This window comes from Lingula anatina, chromosome 2, assembly GCF_051362555.1.
Source record: "Lingula anatina isolate TDL-2025a chromosome 2, LinAna3.0, whole genome shotgun sequence".
Taxonomy (NCBI): Eukaryota; Metazoa; Brachiopoda; class Lingulata; order Lingulida; family Lingulidae; genus Lingula; species Lingula anatina.
The window spans coordinates 9667033-9691092 of NC_141768.1; the positions used below are offsets into that span (position 1 = coordinate 9667033).

The following is a 24060-nucleotide window of genomic DNA, read 5'->3' on the forward strand; positions in this document are numbered from 1 at the left end:
AATCTTGTAGATGACATAATAACAAGATATAATATATATTTCAGTTCTAGGATTTTCTTTGTGCCCATAACAGCTATCAATATCATCCCGACAGCATTTTGTACATTAATATATTATAAGTGAAGAATATATGTATAGGACAGTGAAAATGTATCTTAAATACACGCAAGTCATTTTTTTCTTTTCTCTGTCAATGAAAATAAATACCTTTTTCAGACATCCTCTGAAGTTGCTATTGACCTTGCCCTGAGTGAGTTTGAAGGTATTGGCACTGCCGCCGACATACAGGACATTACTGGACAACATGGAAAACACCCCTGTGGTAGCGCCCGTCTGCTGGAGGAGACCATCTACCAAGATTGCAATCTGCAAGGCAGGGAAAGAAATGTTACAGTAGATATATATACAATCAAATATCATTGTCAATTTTCTGGTCATGTTGGTTCATCAAAATCACAATTCTTTTAACTCTGGTTTGTGCTGAAACCAGGTATGTACATTTGTTATGAAACTTTTTATGTTGTATAGTTTTAATTTGTGAAATATGAAATATGAGATATAAATAAAGATATCATTTCATCTGTCTTTCAACCATACATCCATACATTCGTTTTCACATGTATCAGTCTAAGTCAATCTTCTACATTAACAGAAAGGACCAAAAACTTAAAAATAGCCATCTAAGTTTCAAAAACCAGATCTTATTCAACTCAGATAAGCTTCAACAAAAAATCCCCACTCCATTTCAGCTGAGCACACATTTTTCTTCTGTGATGGGTTTTCATTATCTGCCGAAGATTGATTGTGCGTGTCTGTGTAACTTTTATTAATTTCCTTACATGACACAGCTCTATTAAACAGAAACTGGCACATGTTGTGTCTTTTCTTCTATCTGGTGAAATATTCCAAAATAGCAACAATAGATTACTTCAACAAAATTTGGATCCTCTTTTGGTTGCTGACAGGATAGACAGCAATTATGCCACAAACTGTTCTTAATTACCATCTGTATTTTCACAATCCTAATTCATACATTTCAAATCTCAGTTCACTCTATTTATCTCTTTCCTCCTGCCTGCATGATGAGGATAATCTCCCTTTTTCCATTAATGCTACCATACAATGCATAGCAAATGGCCCAGAACTATTTTTAATTGCTGAAAATCAATGATTGTGATTTGAAATTATGACGATAACAGCTTCTTTCACCAACATTGTTGTTCAGGGTCTCGTCATTTATTCCTGCTATTCAAACAGAGGGAGGCTGTCATAACCATAAACACAAAGGAAAACATCGACTGCAATGGCAATATGTATCAGCAGTATATTTTTCTGAATCCATTCACTTTCTCATATTTCCATAGATGAAAGCAGTTATTGTTAACTGGGAGAATTTATAGGAAATGGAAAAGCTAGCTTTATTCATATTTAGTTTGCCAAGTTTGAGTACGCTTTGGATGTCTACAATATCTGGAAAATAATGACAGTATAGAACAAACAAAGGATTGATCAAATATACCTGATGACTAACCTTAAAAATGATTTAGTTTATTATCTGATAAAAAAAAAGGTTGAGAATGATGCTGAATTTGTTTGATCTTTACTTATGAAATTAAGAAATAAACAGGCGAAATATTAAAGTGAAATTTCTGTTTCCTATAATTCTATGAGCAAAAGACATAACAGCAAATTTGATCTCTTAACATTTCTACATTAATTGAAATTCTAAATGATATCATTTTTGTAACAAAACTGTAATTTTACATTAAGTTTCAGTATTTTCTAAAAACAATCTATTCAAGATGTAACATCTCAGTGTAGAGCTTGAACGCCTACTTTACAGAAATGGGTTTGTAGTGCAAGTGGGATCACATATAGATTAATAATCTGACATCTGTGGGTTCACATAGGGAGACTGGAACACATGAATGGAAGATTGACAAAATTTCTACAAACACGAGAATGAGGACAAGAATGTACATAGGACAAGGATGGGAGACAGGATATATTAGGTTGACACATTTCTGAGTTTCTGTACATACTTACTGTATATTGCTTGTCAAAAAGCATAAAAAAGGTCAATCCTGAAGCCATTCTTAGACTAGAGTTTGTCAACACCAAAATGATAACTCACCACACATCAATGATAAATTGTGCAGCTATAGATTTGCCTATATCTTTTTTAACCAAAATAAAAAATGGATCATTTGGAAAGAATTCTGTACTGTGCTTATTTTTCTGTTCTCATTACAAGTAAAAAAATTGAAATTAAAAAATTTAAACATTTTTGGATAAAACTTTTTTGCCTCCATGCATCCAAATGTTTGTAAAATTTGTTTCCAAACTTTGTTTCCAAAAAGTGTTCAAGTGTATACAGTATTCAGTGTTTTAACTTAATGAAAAAATATGTTATGTTTTACTGAAAAAAATAAAGCCTCATCCCAGTGTTTGCCATACTGTTCAATGTGTACGACATTACAGTTGTCTTAGCAACCATGTAGCACTAGGAAATCAAAGTTACTAGGGGTCGTTACTGGAGCAACAGCCAACGGCATCCAATGCCGAGTATGTCTTTCACATATACACACAGTTGTTACGCATCTTTCCATCTAACAACACTTGTACTTCAATATTAGTAAAACACAAATCTATAGTTAATGTACTGCCAAATCAATGGGATCACAGCACATGCATCTGTCACTATCTCACACAAACAGACAACAGAATATATATCAATATACATGTAATGGTTCAAAACTAAGCATCTCTGGAACCTGACTGTCAGTATATCATATCTTATTCAAATCTTAGGAATTCCAAATAAATTTTTTTTTCATTTTTTGGAAAATGTCATAACTGATTAAATTATCAGCTTTCTGTACTATTTTTGTGAGTGGACATGTGTAATATATATGTTTTTCAAGGAACAATATTTAGAATATGCACCTGTTTTTCCAAGGCTTTTAAAACATCAGTTTATTTCTGATGAGAAATATAAAAACACAGTACATGTTTATTCTTTTGAAATAATACTTAAAACAACTATAGATTTGGGGGGGGGGGGGGGGGGGGGGGGGGGGGGAGCAGCCAAGATTCCTGAGATACTTAATTAGCCTTTTTTCACTTCACATAATGCACCAACAAAAAAAATCACTTTGGTTTTGGGTATGATAAATGCACAACAGACATAAAGTAAAATCAAGTGGGAAAGATGCAACTGAAGTCACCGAAGTGAACAATTTGCTTTTTTTTTACTTACGTCTGCGATGGCAAAATTCCGAGCCAGCTATTGATGCAAGTGGATTAGTTAGCAAGAAGAGTTATCAAGCAAACCAACAGAAGAGTTGAGGGGAAAGTGTCATTACCATGGGGATAGGAGCATTATCTAAATTGTTAACCAGACTCTATAAAGTACAGATTTTAACTTTGACAATGGCAGTGATACCCAAGTGTAATGCTGCACTAATTTCTATAAAGAAGCACGTAAAGTTTAGGGATTTGACATTTCAAATACTTTCAAAATTCCAATGTAAATATCCAATTGCAAAACAGTTGATGGGATCTTTCTCACTGCCTTGATTTGCACACTTATTTAAAAAAAAATGTTTCTGTTGAAATCCATGAGGCAAAAATTTGGAAATGAAGATGGAAAAGGGAGTGAGAGATCCCTGGGTGGGTGTCTCCATCTGGGTGTCACATGACAAGACAAGTGGTGACCCCAACCTAGACCTGTTTTTTATGATCTGAAATAGTCTCCAACACAGAGATGCAGGAACAATATGTTGAACACAGCATGAAACAGAGACAGATACATGGAGAGCTGCCAGCATCCATCTATCAACTTGCAGATGGGCATTCTTTTCAAGTCAAGTACAGAAGATGAGATATATAATAACTTCCGTTTTTTTTTTTCTCTATAGCCCTCATTCAACCTGTATGTCCTTGTTATAGAGGAAAAAAATTTAAATTATTCTAAAATTTAAAAAAAAGCCCCATGGAAAGGAAATGTTTTTCACTGTCTCCAAAACAACAGCTGGAAATACTCTCCCTGAAGCGGACACAATAGTTTGTAGAGGCAACATCAGATTAAATGTGCTTTTCAGATGAGCACTTGGCTGTTGTATTCTTCCAATCATGGCTACTACAGACTTAAATTTAACCAATATATATCTGCACGTCCACTATACTGGGTAACAACAACTGGACATGGGCATCAAAATTTCAACATGGCGCCAATATTGTACGCACCCTTTCTGATATAATGTATCGTGTTTTGCTTTATATTTATAAAGTTTGGAAAATGTAACATTAAAAACATAAAATTATCAGGGAAGAGTACATTTAACTTCACAGAGTAAGGAAAGCATGCTGCAATCCCGAATCAGCAGTTAAACAGCGATGACATGAAATTGTCTCTTGTGAGTTACATGCCAAAAAAAGTGGGAACCAGATATATAGCTAATTTAGTTAGTCTCATTTGATATTCATGAAACCGAGACATTACGTTATCAATGGAAATTTTCACTATGTACGCTATGTCCAAATCTAAATGGGGAAACTACACGCTAGCTGTGGTTTCGCTGTCGTGTGTGTCTGAGGGAAATGAAACAGGATTGGGTCGCAACATCTGTGATTACACACTCAGATGACAGGATTTTCTTACTTAAGTTGCATGTTGTTTTATGAAAAGCAGAGTATATTTCAGGTATTTAAATCCCCAAATTGAACAATTTGTATAGTTCACGTGTATGCCAGATAACACTTTGTACTGGAGTTGAAAACAGAAATGATGGTAACGCACAATAACCCATTTTCTTCACCCATCAAAATTTGTAAGGAAGAACAATTTTTGTATTTCTCTAATGTGTCTGCCATAAATGATCCCTGAGATGACCAAAAAACATGATATTACTATTCTGAGAACTTACTTTTCTATCATGTACCACTGCACAACAGACTGTTATATCTGTGTCTCAGATTTAATTGCTGTTTGAGTGTCATTTTTTGGTTAAGAAATAAAAAGTTTAAACTACACAGCAATGTTTGGAAACACAGAATTGTTTTTTACAATAAGACAAATTCATCCCCATTCACACGAAAGCACCCCCATTGTAATCCAACACATACAAATACGGTATTTTGACAGACTTTCAAAGATGATAACCCATTGTTGTTACCCAGTATTGTGTTTGTGCATATATACAATCAATTTTGAGGCAGCAATAAAAAACGCATTCCATTTTGAGAAAAATACTTGAAAGCTGTTGAAAATGATTTTTTTAAACCAAAAGCTGCCAATTAAAAGGGAGTTCAAAATATGAGATGCACTTATCTAAATTAGTTTTGACACTGTGAATGTCATTACTACAGGAAAGCCTCCATATACTTTTTTCTCTTAACTTATTAATTAGTTTTACAAAATGCCACCTTGGAGGATGAAAACTAATATGGAAACCCAAATCATGAGGAAGTCAAAACAAATATCCTTTCCCATCTAAAAAAATACAGAAAGGGCATTTTGAACAATGCCCCAGACACAACATAAAAGCATTAGGTTTACTTTGTAATTGTCAGTTTGCAAATCTGAATAACCCCTCCAGCAGAATATCAAATTCAAAATGTCATTAATTTTTATTTGACTGTCAGCAGGAAAAAAGTAAAATCTGTCTTGATTCTCTTGGCAGTTTGCCTGACCGCAGAGAGCAGTGGGATGACAGTTAGTTTTAAGGTGTGGCAACTAGAAGACAAAACAATTAACTGTACAATAAATTAAGGATAAATGGGATGTTTTGACCCTGATAAAAAGGGAGGTTTCAGACTGATAATATGTCCATTAGAATAAGAATTGCAAAATGTGCATTGACCACTAGAAAATGAGAACAGTGCAACCATCGAAAATGAGAACAGTGCAGTGTTAAAATGTGAACGTAGTGTGCATACTGGCATGCACGTAAACATGAGATGTAGCCTGCACACATGCACTTAGTAACTCCAGAAGTCTATCAGAATTCATTTCAGTTTAATTCATTACTATTCAAAATCAGTTAAATGGTGGAGCAAATGGAATGAAGCAATCATTATGGGAAAGTGAAACACTTTTGTGTCTAAAAATGATCCTAAGGAGTTAAACCACTTTTTAGAGGATGATTATGTTAACATGATCAAATTTTGTTCATAGATTTCATCAAAAATTCAGACAAATTAATACTACAATTCATGCTCTTACCTCTCTAGATCTTCTCTCTACCACTACGTGGTGCCACTGGTTGTCATTGTACTTTTCGGTGAGGACTGGGTGCTGAAACTCTCCCGCACCCAGGTTGACACTGACCATTATCACACCATCTACTAAGGCCACCAGCAGAAAATCACTCCCATCCCCTAAAACAAGGAAAATTTTCAAGGTTTTTTTTTTTTTTTTTTTTTTGTTTTATTCTTTATGCTCCATTAGTTTAGTGTTTCTTCACATGACTGATATAGTAACTAAACACATGAGAACAGGATTTTAAAACCGAGTTACGTATTAATTTTCTCTTTATTAACATTTAGTTTTTAATTATTCAATAATCAATAAAACATAATTATCATTTTTGCAGTTTTAACAACATATTTTTAAGTTGACTAGTCCAAGTCTTGCTGGAAGGCTATCCTGTCCATAAGGGGTAATATTACACAATTCTTAACAGCATATTAACAACCAATTTTATTATGTACTACTGTTAGTGAGGGCATTCAAAAAATGTGAAAATCAAACTTAAACAGGGTTTTAGACCCACGAAAATTCAAAGTCACACATAAAAAAATTGAAAAATGAAATTTTCAAAGAAACTTTGTAACTTCAAAAAAAATAATCAAATAAACTACTGTTGTATTTTTATCCATTAGTTCATATTCCTGTACGTTTACCTTTAATTGCATTTATCATATGCTCTTTGTAATCACAGCAATAGTGACTGCTACGATACCTGTGTAAAATAGGATCCCATTGGTCTGTCTGGTCTTGAAAAAAAATGACACTTCATCATTTTTGCTGACTATGGGATCACCTCGATTTGACAAGTCATAGCTGAGATACTCTTGTCCAGAGAATGTTGCCTCTGATGGAATAGTTTCTGGAAATGGAAAAAAGGAGATGTCTAACACTAGTAGCCATGATCAGATGATAATACTGAACCAGTGCTTCTTTGCATTAAATAATTTCATAGCAAGTATATGCTGACACTTTTTTGATGAAATTCAAAATATTTTTAAACATTCATGGAAAAAAAATGAAAAAATGACCCATTTAAGAATCGTGGTGACTTAGAATAAACCACTATTACAACTAATATCATATTATTAGTAATCTAAAAACACTATGTGATTGCTTTTATATTATGCAGCTGAACTTTTTCATTTTTTCTCTTTTGTTTTAAAAAATGAAGACCAAAACCTATTTGCAGGCTTGGGTGCACCACTTGATATTTTGCATTGTTGAAACAAGAAATGTTAGCCCTTGAAATCCACTCAGAGAATACTTTTGTGTGATCAGCAGCCTACAACATTTGGTTCTCTCCAGTGGCTTCCACTGCTGACAAATATGTTAACAATGGATTCTTGGGTTACTGAAAAAGTGGTTCCATTTTTTCTTCCTTGAGAACCTATTATATCACCCTTTCATATCTATGGGAAAAACCAGAGAAATAAATCTTTCAAAAAAAAATAATAATAATAAAACAAGGATGGATGGATGGATGGATGGAAGGAAGGAAGGATAAATGAAAGAATAAAATGACACAGTAAAAAGATTAACAAAACAATAACAAATATATGAGCCTGCAGGAACTCAGTAAAGACTAAACACACTCATGAAAAAGCCAATCATTTCATTTTCAAGGATAGACATTTCCAGTGATCCTCACACTTTTCCAAGAGTATTACATGTTTGCCATTTTCGAGAAGCAGCAAGAAAAGAGACTTCTTTACTAAAATTCCACTTCATCGTAAAGCAGGAAAGATGTTTAATGCACTTGCCCCCAAGAGACAGCACTGAGATATCTCTATCTTAATATTTCACACCAGCAGAAGACCAGCTGTCAGAGAGAGATTCCAGAAACTGGCATGCAGTATTGCCTGGAATGTGCACAGATCAGAGGTGAGCAATCAACAGGGCAGATGATTGTATCTCAGGATTCAATGGAGAAGGGTCTTCATTACCATATATACATTTATCTAAGGTCTTAAACTGACTGATTTCAGTTCAATGAAAATGGGAAATGTCTCATGTATATTTTGATTCGACTGGTTATCATTTTACTGTTTCAAGTACAATGGAGCACATTGCCTGGGACAATTTTTTTGGGAGAAAATGTCTGTTGAAAACACTTACTGTTAATTGTCTGCTAAGCAAAATAAACACAGGGTAAAAATTTGCAGTTCATTAAATGCGCACTTCACAGATATCCTTTTAGAACTCTTTCCTTATCCTTAAACTGTAAAGTTCACTTGAAGAAGAAAAGTACACATTTCAGGACAAACTTAATCCCATAAGAAACTTAAAAATGGAATAATAACTAGTGCATACCTTTCCAACAAAACAAACATAATAACATGGTATGTTTGAAGCAAAATTTCCATGTAGAACAACTTTTGGTGCTTGTTTACCATTTTCTATGTGGGATCATTTTCATGTACAATTGTCTGTATCACCAGTTAAATTATCATGTCTTCTTTTTATTACTATTTTTACTTGATGTGACAATACCATGTATCAATCAAGCTGAAATCTTCTTCATCTTCTTCACTCATGATGTGACTTCAAAGGACAAGAGGCACAATACAAACATTCTAATTTTAAAAAAAATGACATTGGCAAAGATGCAAATAACCCACAAATCATTTTAATTCAATTAGAAAATTAGAGTTGTTCTATAGTTTTGACTGTCTAACAGGTGTCAATGTAGTGCTTTTCCAGATAACCTAAAGGGCATATCTAGTGAGAAACATTCAACCAGGCAGGTAAGGTCACGCAGGATTATCCCTCTGATAGCAGAGATAATCTCAAATTGCCACCTCCATTAACTAAATCCACACGGATATTTGCTCTCTAACCAAGCTTCAGGGTAAATAACAAATACACTCAAATATATAATCCAGACTTTCAACATTCAATTTTTCAAACCTGAAATTTGTTCTCATTTTCTAGTTTTTACCATCTTAAATGAATCGTCATTGAAAACATTCAATATGGTTATATCACATTTCAGGCCATATTTTTTTCTTCATTATACTGCTATCTCATTAGTATAAAAAACTTTTTTTAATTTTCTTAATCCCAAAAGAATAAGCCAATACAAATACAGTGGTTTAATTACACTGCTGAGAAATAGAAATCAGGCAAACAGAAACACAAAGTGCAGCAGAGATTTATTTTTTGGTTTTGATTGGTCTAAGCATACTCGAGTTCATTTTGTCTACATAAGTGCAGAGTCTTTTTCTGTCGTGGCGCCTGCCCACCCAATAGTATATTGTTCAAGCTGAATATTCACTAAACACTCCTCATGTTATTCTTGTTAAGAGACCCACCAATTCCCAATACACTTCAAATTTAATTAAATTTCTCGAACTTCACAGATCAATAGACAGACAAAGTCAGGTGAAAACTATGCCCCTGCTTTTCCCACCCAACTCACAGTATGGTCTGAGCATGAAAGAGAAATATGAGAAACATTACAATAGCAAATACAACAAATACCCCAGCCTAACATATCAAATAATGCTTGCTTTTTAACAAACATGACTGAACTGCAACGTACACTGAGGAACGTTTACAGGATATTACCCCCACTGAATAGAATCAGAAGTCTGTGTATAGCACTCTATTAACAAGTATTTGACTGTACTTCCCAAAGGCATCAACTGCACTGAGCCCGATTTGATGTGACTGCATAAAAGTAATATTTAGAATTATTTACAGCACTTCGTATTTATAAAAGTTAAGTCAACCTTACAAGTTAAGTGCTACAGCTGTGTTGCGTAAGCTTCTCGTTATGTGCCTTATTTGAGGAGATTGAGTTAACTAATCTAACTCAATTGAAAAAACAAAAAGGAAAGATTTCAACTTTGATATATCACTTACTTAAGGTTACACAACTTTCATTATTTCTGACTGCCAGGAAGGTTTTCCCTTTCATACTTAGCATAGTTGCCCGAGTCACCTTTGAGAGAGCAGGCAAAGTAACCTGTTATGCAAATATTGACAAAGGATTAAGCAGTGAAAATACAATGCAAATCCTAGCATACCTAGGTGGCATTTATCACAGAACCTCTTCAGACCCGAAGACTGGTTGACATTACTAAAAGACTAGTACAAATGATGAAATAATAACTCCAATTTACTGGTAAACTACAAATTAATCCCAGCCATTCAAAACACCTAAGCCCTTTGCAGTATCTTGATTTACGTTGCAAAGATCATAATTCTCTCTGCCGCTCAGAAATCTCAAACTGGATCGGGACAAAACATCAGAAGTTGTATTTCAGAGGAGACTGGCAGATCTGTGCCATTTGCCCCATCAAACACTGGCTAAAACCACCTAACCAAGAGATAAGGCACGTCGCAAAAACAGCAATGGTAGTATTACTGCTAAGACTGGTTGATGGCTTTTTGCATGAGAACAAATACCAATCACTTAAGGGTCCTTTCGTGACTAATATCTCATTATTACTTAAATGACAATATTATCATTTAACATCGGTTGTAACATCACCCTTGAGGATACACACTGTCTGCGGGATCATACAGGAAGCTTTGGAACCTAAAGACAATCAAATCCCCTCCCCTTTCTCTCTGACTCCAGACAGTGTTCAAGAAGACTTGTGCAGTTATATTCGATTAGATTTCTATCATGCTTGACAAGCTCTAGTGCATCACCATGCTATGAATAATGGATTTTTTTTGGTTCCTGGAAGAATCCCAAGTATTTAATCTGTACTCATAACATATATTTTTGCATCATTTGAAACCCCTGTGACAGTATTTCTATTAAAAACAAAAGCCCTTTTAGAGAGAGAGAGAGAGAGAGAGAGAGAGAGAGAGAGAGAGAGAGAGAGAGAGAGAGTAAAAATAGATTAAATCAATGCAGCCAATGAAAGTACTAATGTTATATTCCATGGTAACATAAATAAACATTAACAATTTCTTTTGGTCTTAATAGAATTCCGTGATAAGATGATTTAACATTCATAACTTGCTCTGGCCAATGACGGCCTACAAAGGCCTCAGCAGCTAACAATCTATCATAAGTTATTCTAATATTGTATAAAAGGTAAAAAAAATTCTACTATATGAACCCAAGGGAGGCAGTGGATATAGTGCATTAAGTATTTTTAGAGGAACATTAATCTTGACCACTAAAACCCATGATTAGAAAATAAATTATTCTTTAAATTGGCAACCTCATTAACAAAATGACAGTCACTGGAGATGGTAAATTGACTTTCATCTTACAGAGTTTCCTTGGTAATTCTGAGATGAAAAATGGATGTCATCAATCTGTTCTTTGACAAAATACTCTTACAGTTTCTCAAGAGACAGTTCTGCCATTAAGGATTCATTTTTACTGGGTATTTTAAGGCTTTTATACACAACATACTTCCTTCCATTTTGTGCTGAATAAAATGCTGAAATAATTAACCAATATACTACAACTGGATATTAAAACATTTGAAAGGTCTTAGACTTACAAAAAAAAAAAAATTCCACACTTGAACATCTCAATGTCTCGAAACCACCTTTGTGTATGAAACCTTTACAAATGATGCTTTTTAATTGATCTTACTCTGTATCATCAAAATACTAGAAAGATATCTTGCTATGAAGAAAATGTCCAATATATTGGCTGGACTTCTATTAACCTGACACTACATAGTATGTACATGTAGGTACTAAGGTAAAAATCAATACCTTTATCAGGAAAAATTGGAATAAAGTAGAGAGTATAGACCATAAACATTTACCACATGCAAACATCATATAGCAAGCTAGAAAAGTTGACTGGAGGTAGGGAAGGCTCAGTTGGGGGGGGGGGGGTATGAAAATGAATACCATCATCATCATTATTATTATCCTCCCAGATTGTCACATGGCTCAAATTGAGTATACAATAACATTCCCTCACAGGAGACCTATCACAAACCTATTGGTATGATATACAGCTAGCATTTTATAATGTTTATCAAAATTGATCATATTTACTTTCATGTGAGATTCCAAAGTCTGCATTAGTAAATTTTATAGGTAACTTGGGCATAAGAACTACATGGCAGAAAGAGAAATCACCAGCTAATAGAGGTTCCTGCAAGTCCAAAGCAACACATAGCCCTAGGCCACAAAACTGCTTCATCTATACCAATGTACATCCATAATATCATGGGAAAAGGAAGCACATTATAATAGTTCAATAACTCTCCACAGACATGGCTTACAACAGCAAGTGTGTTATCTTCTGTTGCTCAGTCCTTTTCCTAGTAAGCTAGAGCCCAAGCTGATCTTCCCAAGAGGACCAAAAGCATTCAGATCAACTGCCTTTCACTTGTTGTGTATTCACTGAGAGGGGGTTTACACATGTAACACTTGTAAAATTGCACATAAACAGCTGTAACCGGTAAATCAAGATAATGTTTTCCACAGAGATTCATGATAACGGATAGAGAGGAGTGTGTTCTTTTCTATTTTAGAGAGGTGGGGTTGTGGGGGGGGGGGGGGGGGGGGGGAGAAAAAGAATCCAAAGGAACCTTTGCAGGAAGAGAAGCATAAGAGTCGTGTTAAATTCACATCAACACAATTTTGAAAAAGAGGAAGTAAATATGACTGAAAATATGCAACTTTTTGTGTAAGCAATATGCAATCACCCATGCATGCATGTGCATATGTGTACCTGCATTAAATGAAAATGTCTATTTTCTAAACCAACCCACATAAACAAATGCCAACATTTCCAATGTTTACCTCTTTTTTCTCACTTTCTGCCTAATTTTCCATAAGATTCTATATTGATTTCTTCAGTTTTATCCCTGCCAACTATTTCCCTTCAATCCATGACATTATCTACTCATGCTTAATGCTTGCCCAGTGGGTTCCTCCATTACTGTTGATCAGAATAATTAACACAATACAAAAATAATCCCAGTTATTGGAACCAAGTTACATATTCAGTTTATGATTTTTGGATGAAAAAAGCTCAAGTGTTTTCAAGTAATCAATGATTCCCATGGCTGCCATCTTATTTAATTATCAAACGCTTACTCACACAAGCACAGGATAAATAGCAGTAAAACCCCAGTTTTCTCAGTATTCCAATCAATGGCTGAATCCCCCTAGCCATGATATTGACCTTTGTTTAGACAATTTATTTATTTTTAGCTGTTAATAATAGTATAAACATTCCACTTGTTAAAATATCTGCAAGTCAAATGAATATGAAAAATATTAACATAGTGAACTGAGCCAATTAAAGGATAGCATTATGAAGGCATGTTAGTCCGCTACCTAGAATTTTTAGCCACTGCAAAACTGTTTCAGAGCATGCCATTCTGATATTACACCATCCACATGCTGGTCAGCCACACTTTATTTCTAGAATTAAGAGACCAGATTGTAATTCATCTCACCACAGCACTGCTGCAGCCTGCCATCAGTATTCATTTCAGTGTGAAAAGAAATATGGTTAACACAGTAAAGAACGAATTTCCATCGACTTTAACACTGCTAGTTTAATAAAAGTGTCTACTCTGGCAATATTTTCTATTAAATTACTGGATATAAAAATTGACATGGTTCAATCTGTCACCCTGGGCAGAGAGTACAAGCCGCATTAAGCATTGATTTCAGCATGCCACCAAAATCAATACCTTCATACAGGCATAATCCTTTTAGATCAATTACAACATGTATTGCCCATGCCTTCACAGAACAAACTATTAGTACTAAAGACAAACACTGGGGTAAAATGTAAAAGAAGGTCAATCAAGGGCTTTTTGCTGCATCAATATAGTCTTCAATGGGTAATTTTCCAGAAGACCCATTAATATATCTTTTCATTGGGCTAGGTTAAATATTTCTATTTCATCGCCTCTGATATAAATCTATAACTAACTGACAGCTTCCTTGAGCTTTCACGATGTTTTGGAGCAAGTAATCAGTTGAGCTATTCTGTCCATAGGCACACAGACTAAGATCCATTTTTTCTATCTAATTTTCACAGCTGACTGTCAGCTAAGGTTGACATTAAAGGCTGTTTAACTGCACAGCATCCTTGGGCCTTTACTGGCAAGATATCTAAAATTCAATGAAGCTTAGAGCCGGGAGCTCTTGGATCGTGTTGTGCCTAATTACCTGAGTGCCTATTCGAGCATTCATTTTTGAAGACTTCCTAGAGACACTAACACTAAGAGTCAACTTTGGGGAATATTAGATGAATACCAAGAATTGGCTGAATTTTTCAATAGTGGCCATCTCTAAATATATAATGGAGGCTCTCTGACAGGAGTTAGATTATTGCTGACATGTCTTCAGGGAAGGATACAGTTATAAGCACAACTCTAGAGAGATATCAATTTCGATCTTACAAATATTACTTTTTTTATAAATTAATAAACATGAACATTGGCACACAAGTCCCAAAACGTGCATGCACTTTTAAAAAGATGACTAAAACCTTTTTGGGGGGAATGTAATGTAATGTAATGTAATGTAATGTAATGTAATGTGGACAAGCTACAAATAAATGAAAAACTTTCTTGTCCCTGAAAAGAAATTCCAGCAGATCCAGTATGTTCATATTTGCCTGATGATTGACACTGAAACCAGTGAAATTTCCTGAAATCCAATTATCCATGCTGACAGTTGTGTGCATGATTAACTAAATGAATCCCTCTTCCTAAAATGATGAAATGAAGCCGAAGGGACATCATCCCAACATTGTGTAACATAATTAACAAAAATAATCAGTACCCTAGCTTATTGATACAATTTCAAGTTAGCCCAACATAACTAAAAAGCATAAGTTATAATTTTTAGTTTGATCACAAATAATGTTTAGTTTGGTCACAAATAAGATATATAGCAATTTATGTCTACTGGTTTATATTACACAGTAAACATTGTTTAATTGCTTTGATGAGGTGAATGAAAAAAAATTAAGTCCACAATTCTGAAAATAATTATCTTACAAGCAAGGCATATAAAAAACAAAATCACTATTCTTAGGAAGTTCCTCCATTTAAAAAGCAATATCTCTTCTATTCCAGCATAAATTTACTAAAAAAGATGACAACTTCTGACTTTAACAGAAAGTAGAAAAATTCAAACCCAACTCTCATTTTCTCAGTTATCAAAGAGAACTATATCTGCATGCCTTTAAACGTACAAAAGCAATTCTAAGAAGACCTGCAAAAGTGCAATTGTAATCAGCATCTGATGGTCAATAGTTCTGATTCATCCATCTTCTCTAACAGGAAAAGAGGTGCATGCAACAAAGGGATATTGACAGCAAGATGTCAACATCAGTTATCAATCACTGTCCCTGTGTCTGCCCACCTAGAAATCAGCAGCTTTGGCAAGAAACTTTATGTTGTCGCATGCCAAGATGCCTTGAATAGCGACAATCAAATCTTTGATTTCAATATTTCTTTATTTAAAAAAAAGTTTTCACAATCATTTGGATTATTTCAAAAAAGAACTTTTCTGTCAAATGTTATCCCTTGCCCTTCCTTCCCCACTTATTATGATTACTGCATCCCCAACTTTGGATATGTAAGCCTAAAACTAGACATAGGAATGTTGCATGTGTATAACCAATAGATTGCTGTTCTATAACATTGCATGTCTGTAAGTAATGGGGCATGGAATGACAAAGTAAAGACCTAAAAAAATGTCCTTAACGACCTGAACAAAGGTGTGTCAGGCATCCAGACATGGCACTTATGATAAGGTCAAGTTATTAAAGAAAAGTAACAGAAGATGACTGTTGTTATGACAATTGCCTAAATGTCATTTACTTTGCCCATGACATGAGAGCAAGAAGTTCCAACATCACATTTAGATCTTCAGACAGTGATGAGTATGTTTGTCAACAGAGAAGCTGTCTGGCGGTTAGGCAATGGAGATAGAAATCATGTGGTATGTGACATAGTATGAGGACAATGATGGTAACTTTGCATATCATTTTTAGCCAATCTTAAAGTCCTGGTATACATTTCAAATGGTTAAATAATACTCTCTCCGGGCCTCAAAGGCATTTTAAAGCATTGTTAAACAAAATTTCTAAACAAATTTTCTAAACAATTTTTTTATACTTTCTTTTAATTTGGAGAGAGAGAGAGAGAGTGAAAGAGAGAGATATAGGCAAAGAACTTAATCTGCAGATCCACCGTCCCCTCTATTCAAATGAAAAGGGATAAATCTTCCAGTATATTTGCATTAATCAATTTACTTGCCTTTATCACAGTGATCCCCTTCAAAGTTTATTTGGCTACAGTCACAAATGGCACCCTTGTCTGTGCTCACACAAATTCCTCCATTCAAACAGGGGTCATATTTGGCACAAGGGTCACGATTGTTGGTCCGAACCCCTTGGGAGTCCAGCAGCAGAGGCCGTCCAAAAGGCTGCGAACAGTTCGAGTACATCAAATTTCGTATACTTCCTCTGAATCTTGGCTCGAATACCACAGAAGGCAAAGCTAATTCACTAAGTCTGGCCATGTATTGAGCAGGCAGTCCACCAATGAATAAATAACTGTTTGTCTCCATTTTACCAAGTTGAAGATTACCTGCCCGTAATTTTTTTGATTGTTGCTGTTGGTCCACCTCCATTGTGACCTCCTGTCCATCTCTCCTGATCAGAACACTATGCCACCTGTTGTCATGGAGATTTTCACCAAGGGTCAGTACAGTGGCTATACCTTCGCCAAAATTCACCCGAAGTCTTACTGACCCACCGACCACTTTTGCTTCGAAAAAATCTAATTTCCCTCCATCGTCCAAGTACATTAACATCCCATTTAATTGCTCAGTTTTGAATTCAAATTTCAACGAACCATTTGTACAGGGGTTCCATTTGGTATACTTGGCGAATGATGTCGTAGAACCTTCAAGTTCAAAGGTATTACCTTCACAGTTAGTCCACAACACAAGGCAAATGCACGCTGTCACAATAAGTTGCCACATGTTGGATAGGAAATGTCTGAAACAAGGATCAACAGACCCTGTGCTTAACCCAACTTAACAGTTCCACTCAACACTGGCGAGTAAAAACATACAACGACTGGGAATCAATTCCTTGAAAAGATACCAGGAACGCTTTGAATCATTCCGTGAAAAGAAAAAAGTCCTGGCAGCACCAATGGCCTCAATGAACACCCAGTCAGGAATTTCCTCTCACCAATGTGCCAAGCTAACAGGAGTAATCGTCTCTCCTCCCCTCTCTCTCTCAAGCTGAATTCCTTTCCTCTGTAGTCAGTCAGTATCCAATGTCCACCAGTGGTCAAGTCTGAAACAAAGGACAAACAATCTGCCCTGTACAGAGTTCATCAATCATTTTTAAATGAATTAACACCTTTCATCATGGCTATCATTGCAGTGCATTTAGAACTTGATTTCTAATGAGTGATGCATCCATAACATACAACATTAGGCCACTTTCTAACTACTGGACTCGTAATAATCAATTACCAGAGAGTAACAACTCATAGCATCCTGTACAGTATTATGTAAAATCTAAGACATACCAGAGTCATTGGTCTAAAAGGGGAATTTAATATATTAGTGCCCAAGGCACACTAGAGAGACACCTACATGAAAAGAGAAATTAATTTGTGTTACAGGCACAGTAAAGAGACACGCAATGGCCCGTAAAAAAGAAAGAAAAATATTATACAGCAATTATGGATCAATCATGTTTCCCTGAATGATTAAAGCATATCATCATCTTTCCTATCCTGGCTTAATAGGATCAAAACTCCCTGAGGATTTTAAAATGGAAAGTTATTCCTCACTGGGCTGTCTCGTTGTCCAAGTGCAAATGAATTCACCTGTCAGCCTGAACTCCATTCGGCAATCCCTGGACACTCCTTATACACCAGCTATAGGCTGATTACTGGAGTCATTTTTGTCAAAATACCCTCCTACTTACCCACGGAACCCAGCAATGTTGTCTGTAAAATATGTAAAGAACCTAGTGCCTCTCCAGTGTACATTCTTTTCAGTATGACATGTCTGGAGGGAATGCTTAAAATACTTACAGTAGCAGAAATCTTCATCAACTGTTCATTTTCCTCTGCCGTGGCAAATCTTCAAAACCTACAATTCAAACATAACAAAGTACAAAATTTGAGCAAATTGTAAAATGAGGTAACTAATCTTGTTACGTGCACTGCTATTACAAATGGTTATAAAAAGTCGGCAAAAGTCTGTACTTTTTCTAAACATGTCACTGGTTTCGTGCAGTTTGCCCGTCCCATCTGTGCAAGATGGATCCAGCACTTGGGGGCAAATTTTGTATAAACATCCTTTTTGGTTGTGAAGCTGTAATTTGCCATCACCACTACATGCTTATTTCATTATCTCGGAGTTTATAACACATTCCATTGGTCGGAAAGAAATACAAACTCAAGAAAATCAGAACCTTGGTTCTGGTCCCCCTTTCCATACCCTCGCAAAAACAGACCTGATATATGTTCAATACTGGTAAATCCAATGCTAGAAATCATCCATACCAAGGGCCAGTATTCTGCACTCTTTTCTCTGACAAAAGTATTGTCATAAAGCAAATCATCACTGATTCCCCAAACAACCTTGTACTGCACATAAAGATGAGAAGCACAGATGGTGGAAGAGGTAATGGGGTATTCTCTGCACAAATCTGATTTCGCAGAAAATTTGATGTTATTCGGACCAAACAACCCTCCAATCAATTGCCATCGATTCAGACATTAGTTGCTGTAACTGTTTCGTCACGATGTGGCCAGATTATCCATCACTCAGGGACTGATAACCAATAATGCTGGCCCTGTTCTGCCTATCATCACTAGCATACTAATTAGCACACACACAGATTTGCCAAAACTGTATATTATTAGATTTACTACCCTAACAATAACCCCACAGAGTTTGTCATTCTATTAAGTGAAATTGTACTTCACTAAACAGATTGCTTAAATTCATTTATGTCCACTGAGAGAGAGAGAGAGAGAGAGAGAGAGAGAGAGAGAATGATCTAAACCTATCTAAACCTTCACCAATACAAATTACATCCTTCAATATAAATCACAACAAAGCAATTTCATCACTATAAATCATTATGGTCTTGACTGATGAAAGAGTATTACACTGGAGCATTGAAATGGAGGATGTAATTAATTAATTAATTAATTAACTAATCAACAGATTAATCTACCTTTAAAGTAATACTTATCTGGTTTATGTGTACAGAAGCATCTACAGTATTTATTTTCTCTGGGATCCCTAGTAACAACACATAATTTGGAAAGCTTTTTACAAGCCTCTAGGTGTTTACATAGGGGAAATCTGATTAGCAGTACCTGGTATTTTACTGAGGCATATACCACCACATCTACAGACAGCACAGCACTGGGCAAGGAGTTCCACAGCCAATCAATGAAATCATCCCTTCAACACTAAGTTCATCTTCATCATTCTTTCTCAACCTTGCTTGACCCCTGAGGTCAGTATCATAACTCCATCCAAAGCCACAGTTATGTCAATCTTTTAATAAGAAAATATTTCTGAGAAACACCTGTAAAAATACAGTTATCATACTCCCAGCTAGACTGGCTCTTAACTGGTTTCATCAGGAAACTGTCCTGTGAGTAAATCAGTTATAAAAAATGAAATAATCTGAACTAATTGGACAAAGCTTTGATGAATAAGCTTGGTCTTTTTGATCTAATTTAAATTTAAAGTAGTTTCCCAGTGACAAGAAGACAATGGATTTTGTCATGTGATACCTTGGTAATTTTGCACTAACAATCTAATGCTCAGTAATAGGAATTTCCTTCTGATCTCTTTTGAGATCAGCTTCATATCTGAGGCTGTCTGTCAGCAAGCAACTGTTGGTGTGCAATAAAGGAGGGGAGATTTTTTTACAGCTAACTGCAATACAAGTTTTACAGCATGGGAGCCAGTGTGGAATGTCACTTACTGCCTCATATAAATGAATCAGAGGAGAAAATCAATGGTATAGTTGCTACTTTCACTATCTTCATACCACACATGCTTTGCAACATTCTCTTGTAAAGGCATCATCTGGACCTCTGGTTGTATTATGTGTGTGGTTTCTTAATGCCCATCTGTATATCTTTTAACCATCTAACCATCAGCATACATGTTCTTCTCATAAACAACAAAAGAGCATTTCTGCTTAATATCAACATAATTAAAACAGCAAGTCTGCAAGCAAAAAAAACTGTTTATAAGTAAATTCTTAATATTACATAAAAGAGTTGAAATACTTCTAAAAAAACTTACAAGCTATGGAGCTAGGTAGCAGTTGCAGAAATAAAGCACTACTTACTATTCATTTGTGCAAACAAAATTTGAACACTGCTACATCTATGTCCAAAACCACCCGAGTAAATGTGCCCAAACAAACCAAGGATAACTGAAGTTAATAGTCAGTCTGGAAACTCTCCATGCTATCTGCTATACTCAGCAGATGACAATGATTTGGCATTTGTTTGTAAAACCATCTCCTCCCAGTGAAAACTAACCCATCACTCAGTAGCCTAAACACAGGTCAACTCCTGGAACACCTCTGGTCTCCCTGATGTGCACAGGGTCCATGAAAGATATAGTACAGTGTGTGCTGGATACAGTAGCCTGGGAAATTGGCCACTGGATCTTGTAACTTGGCCTCAGGTAAGAGAGATAACATCCTCAGCTTGAAATCTGCATCTGTAATCACTCTCAACTATTAGTACATCAAAGCCAGCTGGCAATACCAGACCTGGCTAATATGTTTAGTTTTTACTTGTAAGCTTCTAAGATGCCAAGTAAAATTGCTTTGTTCTTGTCCTACAATGCTCGACTTTTTCTATTTATAAATCACTGTTTATTTACTGGTGGACCTTCACCATAGCAGCCCATTTTAGAGCAATATCACACATTTTTAGGTATAGCAGACCTTTGTCATAAAGAACCTTTTTTACATAGAGCTATCCCCTAAGAATTCGCATTTGATGAAGCCATAACCTTGCTTGTCTTCTAAATAAACTACACTATGCATATCTTTCCTTAACTGGGAAATTAATTGTAGCTCTCACTTCCTCGTAATTGTGAAAAGAAAACTGATACTGTCACATCTTTAAAGCTGTTAATGAATTAATATGTTTACAGATTAACTTAGGTAAGGGAAAAGCTATACTTCTCCATAGTAGAACAGCCAAAAAAAAGTATTACTCTGAAAAAATCTGTTCCAAGGAAAAGATTTATTTCTTTCACCATCCCAAAACCCATCAGCCTTGCAAAACTAGGAGCAGTAGCATACAGCCCTGTTGAAATCACTGAAGACAATTACCTATGAATTAATCAGAAAACAGAACATATGTGTTCACATATCTTTTGATAACCTGATAATGGGACCCTCTCTCAAAGCACACCTGGTGATTTATAAGATATACAGTCTGGCTAATAGATTTACTCCCACGCGTAACACAGAAGCATTAATTACATTCACTCGACAGATTATGCTAAATTTCAACAATTCTTGTCTTATTTAACTCCGCTAAAAAAGTACATGTAATTCAAAATAATTCAAATTACGCCTGATTTGCCAAATATTTTTGAAGTGGGTAACAAGGGGTGAGGAGTAAGGGGTAACCTGAGTGAGTCAATCTGAAGTTAAGTATTCCTAAGGTCAAATATGCGTATAAAGCCATGTTTTTTACCTCATTATATTATATTATATATATTTGTCCTTAATTATCAGATGCTGCACTACATCAAAACAATTACTCGAATGACAATTAAAGATTGTGGTTAATATTGTCAAAGCAGAAAATGCATATTCTAAATGTGAAATGATTAGGATTCAAAGATGTTAAATAACTGTTTAACATAACAGACGCTCACCACTGCACTGGTATACATCCCATTCTTATTCAACTCATAATTTATCTTCTCTGCTCATTAAGATAAGTCTCCCCTAAGCATAACTCAAGCCAACTAGAACAGTTAAATTGCTAGAAAATTGGTTTTTCAACAGTTGTACACAATATCTTCATCTTTTTCACAATCTAAATTGAGTCTCAGTTTTTATCAGATTATGAGATTATGAATATGATAGCTGCTTAAACGGGCCAAAATTACAAAGGTGCCAGCATTATAAACACTAGTTTAGCTGAAAGTGAATGTACATGTTGACAAGGGAAAAGAGATATGACAGTTAGTCAGCCAATTTTAATTGTGTAACTGGTGAAGCCACACATACCCTCCTTTTATCCATACATTAAGCCTGGCTTTAATCTTATAATTAATGAAAAGATTGATTACCTGAGCTATGCAAGTATAACCCCACATAAAATATTCAGCTTCAAAATATGCTACACAGACATGGAAAATATTTTTTCTGCACCTGGTGGCATCCATCTACCTAACAAAATATTTATTCTCTTTTTTTTTTTCAATTGTTGTAAGGTTAGATATTAGACCATGCAGACAGTAAACAAGAAGTGACTATCAAATGGTTTATCTCACTGGAGACCAAGAAACCATTAACATTTATCCTTTTACATGAAACTTATTATAAGCAACCACCAATAAATCACTTGATAAAAAGAAACAGGGGGGCTGCATACAAGTCACTCGGTGCTTGTTCCATACAGCCACTCCCCTCCCCAACATTTGCCTTGTAGCCAAGTCTCACAATAATACTGCTTTGGCAGAATGCTCACAATGAAAAAGTCAATTAAAAGCTGAGAGCAGGTTCATACCTTCTGGCTAAAATGATTACGACCACTAACCTTCCATTACATAAATATTATGAGATGCTGTAATCTGATGTAAGTGCCACTTTTCACAACCTAACTAATTCATTTGCTGATACACTGCCAATTTTATACAAAAACAGTAATATTCCAGCACATTTTAGCCAAAAATCACTCAATTCACCAAATTAATTCTTTACCCTCTCCATTTTAATATGAGCAAAACTATGATAAGTAAAACTGGCTTTGGGAATGAAGTTTTACTTTTTTTTTCAAAAGTGTGTAGTCCATTTAGACCACTAACTGGGACCATCACACTAATACTAATTATCCAAGCCATGATTAACTGTTCATCACAGCAGGTAAAGAAACCATACCCCACATAAATTGGATGGATTCAAACACCTCCTTCATAGTTACACGTAAAATATACAATCCCTGCTAAATTTAGCATGAACTGTCTTCTTAATGCAGATGTTAATCAACAAGGTTCTGGTTAGTTGTAACTCACAGGAAGCTATTTGTCACTCAGTCAACATCAGGAACTGAGGTGATTTTAACATTCATTCTTGTTTGCTTAGCATTAGAGTTGGATTGATTTCAACGTCAGTAATTTTTACATATATGTAACATAACTTTTTTATGCTTAAACATTCTTTGCAAATTATTTCATTGACATGCAGTTTTTTTACTTACTAAATACATGTATTTTTCACTTGCTTAACCAGGATTGGAATCTTTTGAATTGGTAACTAAATTTTACAATAATGATTGTCAATTTACATAATGCAGAAAATCATAGGAAAATAAGCCAGATCTGCCTTACAAAAATGAATGACTATAAGCCCATTCAATCAACCTACTGTATTCTCCAAGCCTTGTATTCTACTTCTTCAAAGAAAAAAAAAAAGAAAAGAGAAAAGAGACATGTACTATCTTTCTGGTGGCTGGTGAACTTATGTTGACATCAATGACATGCTTAACTCAGCAGAAGAATATACCTGTGTCATTATGTATGAATTAACAGATGAAGTCTCCCTACTAATTATCTGAGACTCCCACCTGTCTTCTCCCTATCTC

General features: G+C 35.2%; 1 protein-coding gene across 6 annotated transcripts in view; it reads right to left on the reverse strand.

Moving 5' to 3' along the window:
- Positions 1-24060, reverse strand: part of LOC106163306 (neurexin 1-like) — a 52378-nt gene that overhangs the window by 22426 nt on the left and 5892 nt on the right. For 3 of the 6 annotated variants that reach the window (XM_013540862.2, XM_087006412.1, XM_087006415.1), the window contains exons 2-6: positions 18280-18337; positions 16477-17528; positions 6966-7112; positions 6227-6381; positions 208-366 (exon numbers count right to left, since the gene is read on the reverse strand). In XM_013540862.2, coding sequence (XP_013396316.2) covers positions 208-366; positions 6227-6381; positions 6966-7112; positions 16477-17206 — 1191 coding nt within the window. In that variant the 5' untranslated portion in view covers positions 17207-17528; positions 18280-18337. The other 3 variants (XM_087006413.1, XM_087006416.1, XM_087006414.1) reach the window with 3 other exon arrangements.